The 20,423-nt window shown below is 36.1% G+C and overlaps 1 protein-coding gene across 1 annotated transcript in view; it reads left to right on the top strand.

The window, feature by feature from the left end:
• The window catches only part of UGGT2 (UDP-glucose glycoprotein glucosyltransferase 2), a 107,345-nt gene that overhangs the window by 48,067 nt on the left and 38,855 nt on the right, over positions 1–20,423 (top strand). Inside the window, exons 15-25 of the mRNA XM_009891936.1 lie at positions 344–494; positions 1,463–1,582; positions 5,611–5,696; positions 9,850–9,985; positions 11,558–11,689; positions 13,122–13,286; positions 13,722–13,845; positions 13,925–14,023; positions 15,893–15,987; positions 18,630–18,836; positions 20,177–20,308. Coding sequence (XP_009890238.1) covers positions 344–494; positions 1,463–1,582; positions 5,611–5,696; positions 9,850–9,985; positions 11,558–11,689; positions 13,122–13,286; positions 13,722–13,845; positions 13,925–14,023; positions 15,893–15,987; positions 18,630–18,836; positions 20,177–20,308 — 1,447 coding nt within the window. The remainder of the gene's footprint in view (positions 1–343; positions 495–1,462; positions 1,583–5,610; positions 5,697–9,849; positions 9,986–11,557; positions 11,690–13,121; positions 13,287–13,721; positions 13,846–13,924; positions 14,024–15,892; positions 15,988–18,629; positions 18,837–20,176; positions 20,309–20,423) is intronic.

Here is a 20,423-nt window from a genome sequence, read left to right as displayed (position 1 = left end):
GAAGAGCGGCTATGTGTTTCCTCCATGCTATTTTCAGGGTTCTGCTGTGATGCAGATTTAGGGCTTGTCTGTGTCTCCATCACTTGCTGCCTGATTCTCTACACACTTGCAAAGCATCCTACTATTTGTATAATACATTATAATTCCATTTTAAAATAATTTGAAGATGTATAACTGTAGTGTTAATAATCTATTTTGTTTAAAACATTTGACTGCAGAAGAATATAAAAATTATTTTTAATACTAAAAATAATCCTTGTGTTAAGTCTTTGAGGTATTTTTTCTTTTTATGTCATGACAACAGTTCTGTCTAGATATTATGCATTTTTTCTTCCTGAAAAAGTATATTAGAGACTCTTAAACTGGAAGGAAAAGTGATGCATGGCCTTCATGAACTTGGAATCAAAGAGGAGATCCTGAGTAAATTTATGCGGTTGCATATACATCCCACAGATGACAGTTATGCGCTAGATATTCGTCACTCTTCAATAATAGTGAGTAATTAAACAGTTACTTATTTGAATGTTACATATTTGATGCTATGTATAAGACAGTCTATCTTTTTTTTATAGTGCAATTAAAATACTAGGCATAAAACCACATATCAATAAGCAGTGTAAATATTTTGGAGGGTGATATCTCTCCAATACATTTTAGGATTAATTTTCTATAGCTTATACCTTGTTAAAATTTGAAGATGTAGGATATTTAAAAGAAAAGAGGAATGTATCTAAGAGGGGTTGCACACTCATAGCTATCTAGCTATTTAATATCCTTGTATTATGCAAGACTGCTAAATGTACTTTAAAGGTATCATAATTAAATTGTGGAGAACTTAAATATTTTGTTTCTAATAGTCCAATTACTTTGATTTTTTTCCCCTTCTTTTTCAAAGTTTACACAGTTTTCATTACAGAGGTTATAAGTCAGTGAAAAAGTGAACAAATACTAATTTTCTTCACCTGAAAGAACTGTATTTTACTCTTCTGTTTGCCAAGTGTAGACAGGCTTGCACAGAAAACAGTAGAACAACAGTTTGGCCATATATTAATGAGTTATTTTGTTATATACAAATTGCTGCTGCGGGTTATAGATAAATACTGTATTTGTTTTACAAGGTGGTTATGCTGTGTTACATACATATCTGTGTGATATGTTGTTATGACCTTTGTATTGTGAAAGTAGTTTGCACACTTGAAAAAATGGTTTTATTCACATCCTGATACAGAGTACAGAGGGTCTTTTTTCCTTTTCTGTCTATTATTAGGTTTATTATGTATGGCAAATAAAAAAACGGAACAGTTTGAAAAGGAAAAAAATACTAATTTTAGAAGCTATTTTCTGTTACTATTTCAAAATGAAACAGCTTTCCATATGTTTTACAATAGCTTTATTTATACATACATTTTTTACTCGGTGGTTAATAAGTGGGGTTTTTAAATGGCTGGCTTTTTTGTTTTAGTGGGTTAATAATATAGAACAAGATTACAGCTATAGCACATGGCCTGCAAGCTATCAAGAACTGCTAAAGCCCACGTTTCCCGGAGTTATACAGCAGATTAGACGCAATTTATATAATCTGGTGAGTTTGCAGAATGTAATTTTTTTGCATAGTTTATTTATTAATATGTGGACAAACAATTTATTGAAAAATACACATGCTGTATTCATTGCTAACATAGGTTAGAATTTCATGTTTTCTATGTGGGTCTGCTAATAGTTTTTGTTTAGTGAGTCATATGTGGTTATTAGTCCTATTTTCAGAAGTGGTGTTTCCATCTTTCATCTGTTGACTGTAACAGATTTATTTTTGGTGAGGTGGTTTATTTGTATGAAACATTCCCAGAATTATAAATAATGTTAAATTTTACATTTTACAAAAAGGACCTTCTTGGTAACCTGGACTTTCTTTCTAATCAGGATGTAAATACATATATATCATTACAATTTTCTGTATATTTGGCCATGTAACAAAAGAATAACAATAGACAAAGACAGTGGACGTGTACAGGACTACGTCATCAAATGAAATTCTTCAAAATGTGTAGGAGTGAAGGGGCATAGGTGAAGTTGACACAGGGACCCTAAAACTGGAGTTCCTGAGTCTGTTGATCATAACAGCTGAGTATTCTTTATAACAAGAAGAAACTATTTTTACAGTCAATTGATTTCTCAGGACATTTAACTTGTAATTGATATATTCTTTATTTTAGATGCTGCCATAAAAAGCAGTATTTTAATTCCCATGTATTTCTTGGTTTTCAGGCTTTGTTAGCAAGCTGTTAATCTTGTCTGTTTATACTGGGCGACTGACTGTATTATAAAGTAGCCTCTTGATTTATTGAAATCCTTCATAGAGTCCACCTTTACTATTGGTGAAGTAGCACCATTGCTAAGATTCAGAGACAAAAGACAAAGATGGAAATTTTGCATCGGCAGGCCACCAACCTTTAGAGGAAAGGAGGAATGCATGCCCCATTTTAAGACTATTTTAGAAAATGCTGCCAGTTTCATGGAAGATTTGCCACTGGTTTAGGGTTTCTTTTCAAGCAATGAGATTGCTTTTCTGTGTCACTGGTGACTGCCATAAAGTAATGAAAGGTCTACTTCCACTGCCTTGATATATAGATGAAAGGAATACATAGGAGTAGCACTGAAGAATACAGGAAGCAAGTTATTTCAACCCTGTAAGGAAGAATATCTTGTGAAATTCTTCTGATTTATGGGATAACGTAATAGCACTCTTTAACCTCTCTGCCAAGGAACTGATGTAAATAAAGTTCTAAATGCAATATGGTTACGGTTTGACAGAGGAATGGAAACTTTTTGTATCTTTTGGACTAAAACAGAAAATAAATCATGAGCTACTCCCACATGATGAATGAAGCACCACTGAGCTTATTTGTAATTTTTGATGAATGCTGGCCTCCAGTGAGTACTTATCTGGGAAAAATGTGAAATACAATTTGCTTAAAAAGAGCACAAAAGGAATATTAATCTGGGGAATGGAGGGAAGCTCTGATGTTGCAGCTGTAGAGCTATAGCTGCAGCTCCCTTGTATAGTATTATAATACGTTGACCTGCATGACAACACAAACTTTTTTCCCAGATGACATTTCTGTGTTCACCACAAAGCATAGTTTCTTGTCACTGAATGAACAAATTCTCAGTATTTCATTTTATCCTCCCCATATAATCCATGGCTTTCTGTCTCCTACACTATACGATACTGGACTGGGGCACAGTTTTGTGGGTGCTTTTCTGTCCCTTTCCATGCTACCTATACATAATTCACCACTATCAATCAATTTTCTTGATAGTACACCACTGAGAGAAGGTAATGGTAACAGTCCTTGTTTTAGAGATGATGAACTAAGGTACAGAAAGATTTAAGTTATAAAGCATACTAATTATGAATGTCTTGTAGCCTAATTTTTCCTGTGTGTGTAGCATTCTGTATCACTTAGTAAGTTAAGGAAGAAGTTGTTGCTGATTTAAATTGAAATTTAAATTACAAAAGGTAATTGTATGAATCATAGAATGGTTTGGGTTGGAAGGGACCTTCAAAGATCATCTAGGCCAACCCCCCTGCTATGGGCAGGGACTGGATCAGGTTGCTCAAACCCCTATCCAACCTGGCCTTGAACACTTCCAGTGATGGGCCATCCATAAATTCTCTAGGCAACCTCTTCCCCTGTAACACCTGTGGTGTTTCACCACCCTCATTCCTTCATATCCAATCTAAATCTACTGTCTTTTAGTTTAAAACTGTTGCCCCTTGTCCTGTCACTATTGTTGCTACTACTGGTAAAAAGCCTCCCTCCATCATTCCTTATAAGCCCCCTTTAAGTATTGAAAGGCTGCGACAAGGTCTCCCCGAAGCCTTCTCTTCTTCAGGCTGAACGCGCCCAACCCCCCAGCCTGTCCTCGTAGGAGAGGTGCTCCAGCCCTCTGACCATTTTTGTGGCCCTCCTCTGGACACACTCCAACAGGTCCATGTCTTTCCTGTGCTGAGGGCTCCAGAGCTGGATGCAGTACTCCAGGTGGGGTCTCACCAGAGCAGAGTAGAGGGGCAGAATCACCTCCCTCAGCCTGCTGGCCACACTTCTTTTGGTGCAGCCCAGGATATGGTTGGCTTTCTGGGCTGTGAGCACACATTGCCATCTCATGTTTTTTCATCCACCTTCTCGGCAGGGCTGCTCTCAATCCCTTCATCCTCCAGCCTGTATTGATACTGGGGATTGCCCCAACCCAGGTGTAGGACCTTGGACTTGGCCTTGTTGAACCTCATGAGGTTCAGATGGGCCCACTTCTCAAGGCTGTCTAGGTTCCTTGGATGGCAATCCTGTCCCTCAGGCTTGTCAACTGCAGCACTCAATTTGGTGTCACCTGCAGACTTCCTGAAGGTGTCCTCAATCCCACTGTCTGTGTCACTGATGAAGATATTAAACAGTGCTGGTCCCAGTACGGACCCCTGAGGGACACCACTTGTCGCTGATCTCTATCTGGACAATGGGCTGTTGACCACTACCCTCTGGATGTGACCATCCAGCCTATTCTTTAGCCACCAAATAGTCCACCCATCAAATCCACATCTCCAATTTAGAGAGAAGGATATCGAGGGGGGACTGTGTCAAAAGCCTTACAGAAGTCCGGATAGATGACATCAGTAGCTTTCCCCTTGTCCACTGATGTAGTCAATCCAAGTGAAATGAAGTTCAGTATATAAAAAGACAATCAAAGTGCAAGCAATATGTAATAAAAAGTGTATGTTTATAATGAAGGGTAAGATGTATGTAATATGAAGTAGATTGCATTATGTATTCACAGTTAAATATTGGCATAGTTGTGTATAACAGCTATATTACAGAAATCTACAACTTATCATTTAAGTATAATCTGAGGGTGTGGGAGTGTTTGAAATTTTTAAATTTATTCTGCTGCATTTCAGCTATTCTAGCAAAGTTATGATAAATACTGAGAGGAGTTGCAGTGCAAAGGTGAATAAATAAGTTACCAGTGTCATAATTAAATCTGCATAAGGATAATCTACCTATGCAGACAGATCCCAGTTTTAGATTCTAAGCTGTCTGAAAGATCTGATTTTACACTTCAAGCTACAATAAGTGAAAGAGTGAATACAAAGATGTGTGAGACAGGAAGGAAGAATTCTTTCCCAATACTCCATTTTTTTAATTAAAGTTTTAAGTCAGTATATTCTTTTTGTTGATTTTAGTTTAGTTTTCACAACAGAAGAGAATAAGTTGAAAGATGTAAAAAATCAGCATTAAATCCTTTCTAATAAATTTATTAATAAAACCAAAGTATTGGCACAGTCTTTCAAAGGAGAGTAGCGATATTAGTTGGTTTGAAGTTCAGTAAACAGTTAAATCCTGTTTTCAATATTTGGTCCAAATTAATTAATTTTGAAGTTGTTTTCATTTATACTCCTAATGTTTTCTTACAATGAATGCTCTAGGAAATTGAAAACAGTTGGGGTCCACAGCTCCTTTGGAAATTCCCTTTCTTTTCTTAGATTTTATGTCTGAAAAAAAAAAATAACAGACACCAAAATAAATATTGGCTGTGTAATATCTTTTCTCTTCTTAGGTACTTTTTGTTGATCCTGTCCAAGAAGATACAGGTGATTATATGAAACTGGCAGAATTATTCTATCATCATAATGTACCACTTAGGTAAGGAAAATGGAAAGTCTTGAAAAGTCCTAAAAGAAGGTTGTTTTCCTTTTTTCTTCATCTTCTATTCTGCAAGGCAAATACATGAATTCAAATTATGTCCAACGCAACAACATTCTAATAAAACACATTGGTTACCCACTTGTGTTAAACTTTCTCAGGTATTAAGTATTCTTAAGCAAATAGGTTGCAAGGGACAACATACCTGAGTGTGTGGAAAATGAACTGCAAACTTCTGATAAAAAATTATCTTGCCAAATAGTCCCATTGGATGCCCATGAGAAGTTGCATTCTAAGCAAAAAAAATTCTCTAAGTAAAACATGATTTGAGGGCATTTTTGAATTTATTTCTTTCAATTGAGGTTGCTTTACCTAATTTTGTTTTTATATAAATACTTGAAGACCAAAGTGAGATTATCCTTACCAAGTTTCGAATTTCTAAAAGTTAGTTGGCTGAGTCTGAACTAGTCATCATTTGAGGAAGAACCTGCTTGATCTGAGATGCCTACTTTAAGAAAAAATGAATTGCTCTCAGAAGTGCCTATTTATTTCCACAGCTTATTAAAGAAGAGAAGGGTGTCCAAACCCGATCCAAGGTTCAGCAAGATTAATTCCATGTTAAATATTTAAAATCTTCCTGTGAAATAGCTTTTTATTTCCTCAATAAATTACAGGTTTTTCATTTTCCTTTGAAAGTTTACTAGTTCTGATCATGGTTTTGTTTTTCTTTGTTTTTTTTTATCATTCAATGACAAAAAAATAATGGAATACAGATAGTAGTTATCTGTGCATTTTGTCACTACCTGGGAGACAATACTGCTTCAGTCCTTGAGGAGAATATAGCCTAGAACCTAATTTGCCTTTTTTGATACGTAACAGCATAAGAGCAGCCAAACTAGGTCAGACTAAAGGTCTATTTAGGTCAGTCTGTCTGCAACAGGCCACAAGGAGCTGCCTAGGTAACATAAAAAGATTGGGGCAACCAGGTACTTTGCCTGAGTATTTTTCTGACCTTCACGCATTCGGAGATCAAAGAATTCCAGACCCAAATGTAGTTTCTAAATATTGAGCAACCCTCAATGGGTTTCTCTTCCATAAACTTTTCGGTTTTCCCCTTGAATTCATGTAAAGTTTTACTGCCTACAGTATCCTTTTCCAGGTGTTTCCACAGTTGAACTACGTAGTGCATGACAAACTGCTCTGTTTGTTTTGAGCCAGATTTTCAATAGCTTCATTTACTGTCTCTGTAGCTCTTAGGATTGGGAGAGAGACGAAGCAGTCTCTCCCATTCTGCAGATGCCAGTCATGATTTTATAAAGCTCTACCATATTCGACAGCAGTCATTTCTTTCCCTCGGTTACTAGTTATTCCTTGCCTGGAAACTGTTCCAAAGGTTGTTTTGTTGTCTGAGTTGTCCTTCTCTGAACTTGCTTAGTTTTAATACAACTTCTCTGAGATGAGAGCAGCAGCCACGTACACTGTATTCAAGATGTGGACAAACCATGGGGTTGACACTGTCATATGATATTTTGCTTTACTGACTTTGCTGACTGTTCCTATTGTACCCAGATGACACAAGACTTTAGGAAAATTTATTTACAATCATGAGAGATGTAAAAATGGGAGAAGCAATTAATTGTAGAACATGGTACATCTTTATGCATTAATTATTTTTATTTTTTTTAGAGAACTTGCTGTATTTCTTTCTTCTGTTCTTTGATGTGATGCACACCTGACTATGTCCTGAACATCCATCTAAACAATTTTATACTGATATGAAAGATTTCATTTTAATTGTTTTACAATATCTGATGTGCAATGGCTGTCCGGATGAAAAACTGACTTCCTAAGTCAACTCATTGAATTATCCCTTGTAAATATGAAGGTCTTCTGAAACATCAGCTCAGCATTGCAGATTGTCATGTCATTGTAGTGACTCTCATGTATTATGAGATCAGTAGGTCTCTCGTGTTCGTGTAGCAGCTGTGATGGAACTGTATGCTTTGTGGAAATATTTGGAAGACGCACAGTTTTTTTTTATAGCAGAAGCCACCTCTAAGTCTCTGTGATACTCCTTTAGAAAGACTGATTTCCTTGTTCTGTCTTACAATTCACCCCTTTTTGATAGTTGGCATAATTTTCAAGCTTTCAGCTGACTACTGTGTATAGAGCATTATGCGCTGCTGTCGTGTGTAGTCGGGAATAGGCAACAATTTATACAGCTGTGATTTGTAGATGGATGGAATTGAGTAAGCCAGTTAGCACGTTATTAAGTGGTTTTTGTTGCAGTTTGGCAGCCAAAGACATCCCTACCTGCAGGTTTGCGAAAAAGTAAATGTAGAGGAGAATGTTGAAGTTGAATAGCTGCTTCTGTAGGGATTTTTTGTGGAGCAGCTTTTTTGTGCACTGCTGGGTTTGTCTTGGGAGAAGTGACAGCTAATGGTAGAGGATTTTGCTGCAGACCTAGTATGAACAGCATTAGCTGCACATATGCAGGATGATTCAAGGATGTGTTCTGGAAAACTATGTGAAGTTGATCCCTGAACTGCTGCAACAGCAAAGTATTCACATAAAATCTTTTTTTCTGATTCATATAAATATCTAGTTTTGGCCATCTTCTTCCCATTCCTCTCTCCTATTATACAAGTGGCTTAATGTTGAAGTGCAGGGGTGGAGGGGAGGGTATCTGTTCTTCTAAGAAAATGTATCGATACCAGACAGTGGGAGGCTTTGAAATCCTTAGAAGGGTTCTGATGGCTTTGCACTCACAAAATTCCAGGTGGCTGGCGGAATCCATCTTCCTAGTCTTCACCTCTTAATGCTGGCAACTGTGTTCATGAATATGCATGTATTCCTCTTCTGGGGAATCTGTATGTTGTAGCTATGGGTGTACACATGCTCTGTTCACTGGTGACTGGAAAACTTTCCTTTGAAATTTTTGTACTCTTGTTCCTCTTAACTATTGCTTGTGACATGGCATGCAAGATGGAGCTTGTCTACTCTCTTTCCTTCCTTGCGCTGTCAGAAACTGGCCTGCTGTTTTCTGGTCCAGGTCAATTTGCCAGTCCCAAAGATCCTCAACGGAAGGATCTGTCTTGTCCTTTTCCTATACCAGCTAAGGTGGGACTGACTGTAATGATCAGAAGTCCTTTCAAGTAGTGTAGTAGAGACCAGAAGGATCCTCATGTGTTCTCAGCAGAGAATATAACTTCAAATATCCTCAATTTTAACTCTCTTGGGTCTTCAGTCTGTGAAAGACTTTGTGCTTTAGTCATTGTGCCACTATTTGCAGACAGTTTCACCAGGCTGTCTCATTGCCCAAAGCCTTTGTTCCCTGGAGAAACAGGATCTTTGCATCAGTGTCTTTCACTTTTGAGCTTTCTGGAGTGCATGCCAAACCTTTCAGTGACATCTTAAAGAGCTACATGTGCAAGTGATGATGCTCAATTTAATCAAAATGTTTTGTATAGACAAACAAGTGGCTGTTAGGTTTGAATTTCCTCTGCTGTTGTAGAACATAAATCTCTGTTGCACTTCATGCTGTAAAAATAGTATGGCCTGATCAACACAGGTTTTTTTGTGAGAACAGTATCAAAATACCATTTTCAATGGGCATTTTCTCTGCTTTTTTTTTTTTTTTTGCCTTTCAAACCTCATATTTCTAGCGCTTTTGTCATTTAATGGAAATGTGGGGAATTGCAGTAGATGTGTTAAAATTGCTGTGAATGAAGAATGAATGGTAATGGGAGGGTGGAGAAGCCCCAGAAGGTAAAAAAGGCAAGAGAAGGGCTAGTAAGAATGGCATGTATTGATGACAGGGCATCAAGACCCCAGCTGTCTACACGCAGCTACTCAAGACTCCCATTTCAAGAAAAATAAAAGACACATTATACTCAGACTAAAACAAAGACTTAAGGTTAAGAGATGATGGCAGGAATGTAAATGGTGTCATAACCTTTGATCACATAAGGAAAGACAGGGCTTTGAGTAAATCCTAATACCTTTCAAAAATCTAAATTATTGTCATCTTTTTGTGCCTACATGCTGGACAGATTACTTTAACCCAAACATCTTGTTCTTCTCTGTTGGTATGAGAATGTATGTGAAATTGATATTGTTTTAAAATGTGTGATCTCTTTTTGTTTGTTTATAGAATTGGATTTGTTTTCATTTTAAGTACTAAAGAAGAAATTGATGGAAATGAAGACGCTGGAATAGCTCTTTGGAGAACTTTTAATTACATTGCAGAGGAATCTGACACCTCTCAAGCCTTTACTGCGATAATTAATGTTAGTTCTTTCACAAGAAATCACCTCTTTTTAAATAGAAAAAAAGTATTACTTTTCTATATAGTTAGGATTTTGCTACCTTGTGACAACATGATACATCTGCATTTACTTTACATGGAAACAAAGTATTATCTGCATTTACTTTACATGGAAACAAAAACAAAAAATGTGTAGCATTTATATGCTATAGAATGATTTGCAGAAATACATTCCTTCTCTGGAAACCAACTTGTTCTTGTCATTTTACTGATCTTCAAGAATGTAAAAAAGTAGATGCATACCTTACAGCTTTCAGTGCATTCTTGTGCAAAATGATTCTGTATTATTTGCATTAACGTGATGTGTCCGTCTTTGTGTTCTGTATCTCTTAGAGTACATGCATTTTAATATCACTTTGGCAATCCTATAAACTTTGAAACACTCTTGGTTGTTCTCTAGTGTAGAAAGTGAAACAGAGTAAGCTAAGTTCTTTTTTGGTCATGTTTGAGTTATTCATGAGTGTAGGAAATTGAAATTTTCCGGGCTTGCAGCTTAATGAATGAGCCAGTTTTTCTGTGTGAGAAAATGCAGGTTCATGTAAAGACAGGAATTTCAGAGACAAGAGGTAAAAGGAGGGAAGTAAAGTGAGTGGTCTACATGAAGACTCTGCAGGCAAAATTATATCGGAGAATGTGGTATTAATGCATAACATATTTTCTTACTTTTGTTTTCTGTTATTCTGTTCAGTGCCTAGAAACTAATGTCATGAGCAAACTCAGAGATCTTAAGATTAAAGGAATTGAAGTAACTAGGAGTACCTTGGAAGATAAATAGAAATCTAGAAGTGTTAGGAGCTGACACGCATGCATGTCTATGATCCATGACCAGATCACAAAACATCAATTTACAGTGTGCTTTTTAAAATGTTGTGTTCCTCTATTTATTTTGTTTCATAATATAAAAATGAGGGGATGATAAATATAATTACAAGATAACAAAAATAGAATCAATAAAATAGAGGTTTGAGAGATTCAGTGCTGTAGAAACAAATGTGCTGTTCCTCATTTGAAGAGAGATGGATGGAATAATTTTCACTTCAAATTTCTTTTGTATGTTTGATGAAAGTAATAAAATCTTATGCTATGAAATAAAATAGCATTGGTAAGGAAAAATTACCACTGTAGGAAAAAGTATCAGTGACTAATTCAGGCTTGGATTCACCCCATATAGATTCAGGTAACTACCCATGATTAGGTAGTTTGTAGTAAGAAGTTAGATTCCTTCTCTAATCAGTGGAGAGATATAACCTTTCACATTCAGCTCACATAAGTGTATTTACTTTGCCACTTCAGATTTAGACTATAGGTATAATAATAGATTAATCTCTGATGAAACATGGAGCATATGTGCAATGGTGATAATTACTGAAGCAATATAAAACCAGCAATATAGCAATAAAAGCACTATAAAAGTATACCGATACAAAAATTACTACAACACTGTAAAAAGATGATGTTTATTTTATTTACTTTTATTAAATATGACTGAAAATTTATGAATTTTACTTATTTCTTTCTGTTACAATTTTTACAGATGTACCATGAAGTGAAAGATGGAAATGTTCTAACAGTAAATCATGTGAAAGATGTTCTTAGAAGTGAATACCCCGATGCAGATACTCAGAGTATACTAGGTGTTCATTCTGAATACGATGAAGGGAGGAAGGTATGTTGAGAGCGAAGCGGTAAGAAATGTTGTAGTACGCAGTTCATTGCATTTGCCAAGCTGAAAGACTGCTAAGTGCTAAAGCAAGTAAATACAGTATCTTTGAGTTAAATTTTTCTTCAGCCACCATTTAGGCATTAGCAGAAATTTTGAAAGGATTTCTGCATTACTACTCACAGGATTTAAAAAAAAGCCTGCTGCTTACAGGAGCACAAGTGTTTTTTTCTAGTAAGCATGTCAAGGAGTCTCTCTCGCGCTGCAGATACTGTTTACCTGTATCTTCTGGGTGAGGAGCTGAAGCCTGTCTTGTAGGCAAATCATTGTTTCCTTTAATTGTGCTTTCTGGTTATAATTTCCTTTGGGAAAGACTGCTATGGATTTCGATTTAAAGGCTGTAGAGAAGAAGTATTTTTATCTATAATTGATTATGGAGATATTTTTCCGCTAAAATATCTATAAAAATAGTTTTTCTTCATGTTTCTTCAGCCATGCTATCTATACAATCTTGTGTTTCTGACACATGCCATCCATTTTATTTATTTTCTTTCTAAATTGGTTGTATGAAGGGTATTATGTTCCTTTAAAAAGGTGCATCTGAGCAGCCAGAAAAAAAGGTGCTGTTTGCCTTATGCTGCTTATTCCTCACTGAGTTTCACGGAGGCTTTGTATAGAAGGGCAGTTTGAATCTGCCCTGGAAACAGCTGGATATGCTTAGGGGAGGAAAGCTTCCCACAGAGAATATTAAAGAAAGACAAGCAGACAGAGACCCACCAGGAGGAAGCCCCCTGTACGAGCAGGGATTATGAGACTGTGGTGAAGATCAGGGAGGAGACAGAGGGGGGACAAAAAGATGGACATGTAGATACTGCCATAGAGTTTGTAGCCATCCAGAAAGTGACACTGAAAGAAAACATGAAAGGGTACAGAATAGGAAGGGGGAATTACTTAAAATATGTTTTAATTTCTATTTGTCTCACTGAATTTTCTCTGGGGAAAAATTAGCCTGGTCTGCTTTCTTATCAAATAGGGCTTGGCTTCTGAACATAAAAGTGTTTTGGGGGTGCTGTCTTTAGGGAAAAGGTCTAGGTTGATCTACCTCAGACTGTGACTGTCTCAAAGTCCTTCTCCAATGTTATTTACTTAATTTTTTTTCTAGTAATATTAAGTAAAATAAAATAATATGATGATAAAGCAAAAGTTTTAAACCCCATATATAGATCTATAATTTCTTTTGTCATTCTATTTGAGAAATGAGTCCCGTGCGTCCTGTTTGGTTTCCAGACTTTTCCTCTTTTGTCCCTGCTGCTCCTGAGAAGGTGTGACAGTGAATAGAGCTTGGAGATTAGAGTTCATTGTCTCTTGATATGAGTTTCATCTTTTGCTGCAGTCAGCCACAGTCTATTTAATCCTGTGATATTTCTGATATGATCAGGCAGGAGCAACCTTTTATAAAAAGGCTGGCCTGGGTCCATTGCCTCAAGCTCTGTTTAATGGCGTGCCCTTTAACAGAGGAGAGATGGATGCTGCAGAGTTAGAGACAGTTATTCTTCAGAAGATTATTGATGCCACCGGGTTCTTCCAGAGGGCAGTGTTCATGGTATGTTCAACATTTCTGAATGAATGCAAGATGAAATATTTGGCAGTGGATTGTTTGAGTCATGTTTATATATTAATTTTTTTATAATGAGATGGCTTGAAATTAATAACATGACAACTGAAATTACATTGTTACGTTCATTTGCAGTCATGGTTTTGAAACAGTATATTTAGATGATACGAGGTTGAAGGATCAACTAAGTATATAGTAATCATATGGAATTCTTTTAACCAGAAACTGAGAATGTACTCCAGTTGTTCATTGAAAAATGTGTATCTGGTATTTTGAAATACTGTATACATTTTTGACTTGAAATTGTCCATAACTTGGTGTACATAGAAGCTTTAAGCTCAGTTGGAAGATTGTACTAATACTTGGTCTTTGTTTGTGTAAAACTAAATCTGTATTGTTATAGTTTCTTTTCTCTTACTACAGGGTTTGTTAAATGATCATATAAATGCCATAGATTTTCTTATGGATCAGCACAATGTAGTTTCCCGTATAAACCCCACTATTCTTGGAGCAGAAAGAAGATACATACATTTCAGATCCACATCTGGTAACTACTTTTCTTGGATTGGCTGTTGTTACAGTTTTCCTTTTTTAAAGTCTAACATGTTGTGTTTTACATTTTGCAGTTCCATTTGATGTGGAAGATTTCTCTACTTTCTCCTTTTTGGACTCACAAGATAAAAGTGCTGTAATTTCAGACAGCATGAAGTATTTAACAAAAAAGGGTATATTAATTTTGTATATGAATTATATGTGTATAAGGGTATTACAAATTGTTGAAATTTACCAGTAAAATATCCCAAGTAAGTAAATATCCCAAGGATCCCATGTAAATAAGTAAATTTCCCAGTATCCCAGTATCTTCTTTCAGGAGCCAGATCATATCATAATAGTACTATAAATAATAAATAAATATCATAGGAGGATGGTTATTTTAAATTTTGTAGTTTTGAAGTGGGATGATGTCATGGCTAATTGGTTTTTGTTTTAAAGACATGAAATTAAAAAGTAAGACTTTTGCAGCTTCAAAAACAGACTGAATTTTCATACTGACATAATTTTACTTGAGAATATTAAAAAAAGTATTCAGTTTTCAAGTGACTCTTATTTGCAGCATTATCAAGACTTTATAGTCTTTGTGATATCTATACTAAAATCAGGCATTTCTACGCTTTAAGACATAATTGATTTTAGTTTTTATTTGTTAGCGTTCAGTATCTCTTTATTATTTTTCATCTAGTCGATTGTTTAATTTTGATATCTGAGTCTGTCTTTCTGTAGAAAAGAAAAAATACATATATTCTGATGGTTATCACTCTTTACACATTTTACTTACTAAAATGCACAATTTTTTGTACATTTTAAATATTTTTATGTAAAATATTCTTATTGTATATGCAAGTACTTTCCCTCTGAGTTAGAAGAAATGCTAGTTACAACAGTGGGGCATAATACTGCATAGAATTTTGCATTAGTCTGTACCTTGTTAACATCTAGGAGTAGATAGTTAAAAACTGCTCATTTACATCAGTCCATCAAGGAACAGAATAATCCTGTTAGCAGAGTGCTATTCGTTCAGTAATTATTATGTGGTGTTAAGGTAGCTTTTATTTATTCCATTATCAGAAGGAAATGCTGTATACTGACATTTCTTTGGGATAAAACTATTTTCCTGTATTTAGTTCTCCGTCTACAACCACAGGGACATCCCACCTAGTTGTCAAATGATGACTGGCCTTCAGTCTGCAGGCTCATTTCTAAGATTCACGTATCTTCTGTAAAACCCATAACCTTGAAGCTGGAATCTACATTTCAAATCTCTGTCCCCGGTGTGTTTCTCTAGACCCCAACAACACTTAATCATAACCTCTTCCTAGAATCTCACCAGAACCTTGTAAAATTCCCATCTAAACGTGTTACCTTTTAAAGGATATTTGATAGACCTTGAGTAGACTGATATTCTTCTACAGATAATTTTGCAGAATTTTTCACATACCATTGCTGGTCTATGAAGAATAAAGAACAGGAGGCTATAGACCAGGAAAAGGGGAAATTTTCTGCATATACATCTATGTTGTAGTTCACTTTCTTTGGGCTGTATTTGGTATATTCCCATTTGTGTCCAGAAATTGTAAGTTTTGTCCTGCCTTTGGCTGAAGCACTATCCCTTTGCTGCTGGGGAAGGTGAGTGGCCTAACTCAGGCATTCTTGTAACTACTTAATTCTTTTCATTTCTGGCTGTATGACCAGCCTCCATCAAACAAGCCTTCATCAGGGGTTCACAAGAAACCTCTGGTAAAGCAGGTCTTGTTAATTGGAGATAGCTTATTATTTATGGCTCTCTTATTTCAGTGGTATAACAATGGATGGGCTATTTTAGTGACTCTGTCATATATACATGTGAAGTACCTTTTAAAAATTTTATTTCATCTTGGAGGACAAAAGATTCTCATGTGGCAAAGATTAGTCTTAACCATTGAAGTCAACAGCCAGACATAACATAAACGTCAAAATCTCAAACAGAATTAATTCATTATTCATTACTCGTGAGAAGATTCTTCAGAATGTGAAGCAGGATTTTCTTTAATTTTCAGATGAAGATGCATTATATGCTGTTACTATCTGGATTATTGCTGATTTCGATAAGCCAGCTGGGAGACAACTGCTTTCTAATGCCTTGAAACACCTGGTGAGTTTCTGGCAGTTTTTACTAAAATAATTATTGTGGATAAGTTCTTAACAACACTGTGCACGTTCAAAAATTATACTCTTAAATAAAGTTGTAACAATATTTTTCTGGGGGTCAGGTGCAGGCTTATGAGATGGTGCTTTCATTTTGCTCTACTCTCCTGCAGCACTGACGTTTTACAGGCCTGTAAATGATCATTTGGATCATGGACTCCTGACACAGGAGACAAACTATGATGCTGTGCGTTAAAAGGGTGAATTTCTTCCCAATTGCAGGCCTTCTCCTGTGAGGTAACCTAACATGTTAACTGGGCAAAGGAAGTTGGGATAACGCCTGTTCATGTGAACCATTATGCAGTTCTCCAGTATCATATGGCATAACTGGCCGTGAAGTGATCATTTTGCCATGTACTGTTTGTATATTTCTGAGACAGATTACAGGGTGGTTTGGGTTTTTTTTTATTTTAATATGCTAGGAGGATCATCTACATTTATGAGGTTTACTTATTTTTAAGTCCTTCAGTATTAATAATAGAATTTAAGGTACACAAGTAAATGTCATGTGAATATAAATGACAAAAAAACCTCAGTGTCAGGGAGTTTAGAAGAGTATTTAGACTGAAATTGGGAAAATACCTAAGTTTAACGATCAGGAATGAAATAGGAACCATCCTAAGGGAAGTACAAAATCCCTATGTTGCAGAGAACATGTGATATCAAATATGTCCTAAAAAGAGGCTTAAAAAACTGCAAGGAGGGATATGCAGTACAAGTCCTTGTTACAGGAAAAACATTTCATTTATCTGACTGCTAGATCTGTGACCCAAGCTTGACAGATACATATTCCCACTGCAGTTTCACTATTTTCGGCCTTCAGTGAGGAAAATATGCCATAGTTCCCAACTCCGGGAGGCGAGAACTGTCTAGGCAAATCCCCATGTGTTAGTGGGGAGAATGTAGGAAAAGCATTAGAAAAAGCTGTTCTGAACAAAGTTTGTTGTGTCTTCTATGAAATAGCAGTTTAATTGATTATGTTCATTCTAATTCATAGATTTGATTTATTTAAACCTAATTTCTGGTTGTTCTGCTTGGTCTGATGATTTCCAAGTCTTGTGACAAACTAAAACATAGTATTTTTTTAAAGTCCATTGATTTGTATAGAGATTCTCTACTCCTTTCTAGTGCTTTTTGTCTGTTGGGTCAGGGTTTACTAGAATTTCTGATAGGTGCAGAACTGGCACAGACACCTCTTGCGCATGCAAGAATCTGGGAGGGGAAGTGGCCGAAGGAAACTCACTTTTAACTATTTCAGCTGATATATATTATTTTGAAAACTACTAATATATTTTAATGTCATTTGAAAAAAGTGGAGAAGTCTTGGCTAGACTTCTGGATGTCGTCTAGTTCAGCCTCTCGCTCAGAGCAGTACTATTGCCATCATTAGATCAGGTCAGCTGTAGCTTTGCCTGAAGGAGTCCTGAAAACTTCCAAGGAGGCGACTTCATCCCTTCCCTTGATAATTTGCTCTGGTGTTGCACTGCCTTCCTAGTGTAGCTTTTCCTTAATGTCTGCCAAGCCAAAAATCTGTGGCCGTTACCCCTTGTTATACTGTTTGGCACCACCAAGAAGAGTTTGGTTCTGTCTTGTTTTTCACTCTCCCTTCAGTAGTTGGTTGCTCTTACGGTTCTCCGTAGCCTCCTCTTTGCCAGAGGGAGCAAGCCCAGCTTCTTCAATTCTTCCTCATAGGCCTCTGACCATCTTGGTGGCGTTTGCTGGAGCCTGTCCACCATCCCAACATCTCTACTGCACTGGGGGGACCAAAACCAGGAACAGCAGTCCAAGTGCAACCTCACAAGTACCCAGTAGAGGAGAATAAGAACTTCCCTTAATTGGCTTGCTGCGTGTCTCCGACTGTAGCCTAGTGTGCCGCTTGTCATCTTTCCAGTGAGAGCACGCTTCTCAGAAACAGTTTAAAAGTACACATTTTCAAGCTTTCAAATAAGTGTTTTAACAAAACTTTTCTCAAGGGCTGCAATTTAAAGTTTGCTTTTTAATACATTGCATACCAATGATTTCATTCCTTGTCTTTGTATTCTTTACAGCAATAGAGTCTATTTACCATTTCTTCAGTTAGTGACAATATTTGGTCCTACCTTAGAATCATCACTCTCTCTAGTAAAATACAAGTGGCATCACCACTTTTAGCAAGTTAAAGATTTTTCTGCTGATTAAGATTAAAGCAATAAGTGGATAAATCTTCTTGTATTTATTTTATGCTTAGTTTGATAGTTTTTGAAAAATAGGAAAACATTTACAAAACCGGTTCTGAAGTCTGTAAATGAACACTTGTGTATGTCCTTTGTTAAAGATACACTTGTACAGAATCCTCAAAGGCAATTGTTCTATTTTAAAAAAATCTTCTGTTTAAAATATGTATTACAGAATAGGTAAATCCTTACTAATAACCTTTTTACTCCTAGTTGAAGTTCTGAATTACGCATTGATGTATGTTTTCTAAAGACAAGTAGCTGCAAAAAATTAAATACTTAAGGGCATTTCACAGAGTTATAATAGATATGAATACATTAGGTAACAGCAGATGGAACTGTAAAATTGTGTATTATTCTTCATTTTTCTTTGCAGAAAACAAGCAGTCATACACGAGTTGGGATTTTGAACAATCCTTCATCAAAAATAAAGGAAGATAACACAGCCATTGCAAGAGGAATTTTGACCACTTTTCTGACCCAAAACAACAGCAGCTTTAAAAGTTCCCTAAGTAAACTCACTAAAGAAGACACAGCAAAATCCCTTGCTGCTGGAACTAAAATTGCTAAGTTCCTCACCCCGGTGAGTGCAAACTGGATTAGACTACTTCCTTTTTCATTTTACATATATTTTATTGTAAGGAGATATTGTTGAGATTAACAGTGTTTGGCCAAATGCTATAAAGTTTATAACCCTTACAGTTTCTGCTCAAGCAGATTTGGATTTTTGACAACTCTTATGTGATGAAGAATAGAAAATGTCTCTAAAGGAACAAAGTACAAGAGTGCTGAAAAATACGGAGTACAGACACTGGATTATTGGGATCAAAATAGTTTAATTTTTAATTGTTAGTGAGTTTTTTAAAGCTCTCAATTAAAATTACAGTATTAATGTTTGCCAAGAGTTAAGACTTCAGAAGTAACTATTTTTACCTTGCTCTTGTGGTTGTGAGCAGTAATAGGCACAGACTGAAGCGGTTGAGGTTAATGAGCATTGTATACTTCCGGCCAACATATTCTGGTGTGTTTCTATGAAAATTCCTTGTTTTAAAATTCAAATCTTTCTCATTTCATAGTTTGCACATAGAGCAGAGCTGAGTTACCAAATAACAGCTGCAAACTACAGCTTTTGTTGCAGAAGGAGCTGTAAATTGTAGTATTTTTAAGTAGGAAGATTTGGAAGACTGTGAACTCCATATTGGCAAATTAATTCGCTGGTTTGGGTCATGCTCTTATTTCATTGTCCAGTAAATTTTGAAAGACATAGAGGTAGCTAATTAAGCAGTGCATGCATGTTACTAATTTATTTTGTTATATTAATTATGTCTGAATGAATCTATTCGCGTAGTCTGTGTATTTCTAATGAAGAAATACATATCAGTAGAGTTTAATATAGCAGGATAATGTTAACGATGAGATACAGTACCACTGTAAGCATGGCAAAGTTCCAGCATTTTTTCCCACTTTGATCTTTGATTTGTGATGTGTCTTACTGGGTGATGTTGGCCTCCCCAAAATGTGTTTAAGCTGTATCAGGCGACCATGTTAAAATTACTGTTAGTTTTTTAGAGTAATATGTAAATTTTTTTATACCTTCTTCCTGAAGGTGAGAATACAGTTCTGTTGTTAACAAGGTGTTATTTTTTCATGCAACATTGTGCTGGATCTTAGAAAAAGTGTTTAACCTCAGGCTCAACTTTCCTCTCATTATTCACAGTTGTCCAAGGGTAAAAGCTGCACACTAGCTAATTAGGAGACCGTGGCTCCACACAAATCGTCATATTACTTGCATTGAACCTGAGGTTGTTGCTTTATTTTGATTTCAGGTTACCTCATAACTTGAAAATCTTTGCTTACCTCTGCTGTTACAAAATTTATTTTTGCTTAGTCATTCTACCATCTCCTACTTTACCTTTGCTTTAGGGAATGGATGATGATGCTTTTGAGAAGAAGTACAATACTTTAGGACTGGATATAATTAAAACCCACCAGATGTTCTGCCAGGAGGTCCTTAAGCTGCTTCCTGGGCAAATGGCTGTTGTGAGCAATGGCAGGGTAAGAATGAAACTAAGTCATCTCAGTCTTTTTGGTGGTATTTTTTATTTCTTGGAACTTCAGTTTCAGGCTAAAGATAATGCATTATATCGATGTCCCACTTGTTCAGCCTGTT

Source organism: Charadrius vociferus, unplaced genomic scaffold, assembly GCF_000708025.1.
Source record: "Charadrius vociferus isolate BGI_N301 unplaced genomic scaffold, ASM70802v2 scaffold110, whole genome shotgun sequence".
In the NCBI taxonomy this organism is placed as follows: domain Eukaryota; kingdom Metazoa; phylum Chordata; class Aves; order Charadriiformes; family Charadriidae; genus Charadrius; species Charadrius vociferus.
Note: the sequence above shows the minus strand (reverse complement) of the source record. Positions and strands in the feature narration are given on the sequence as shown.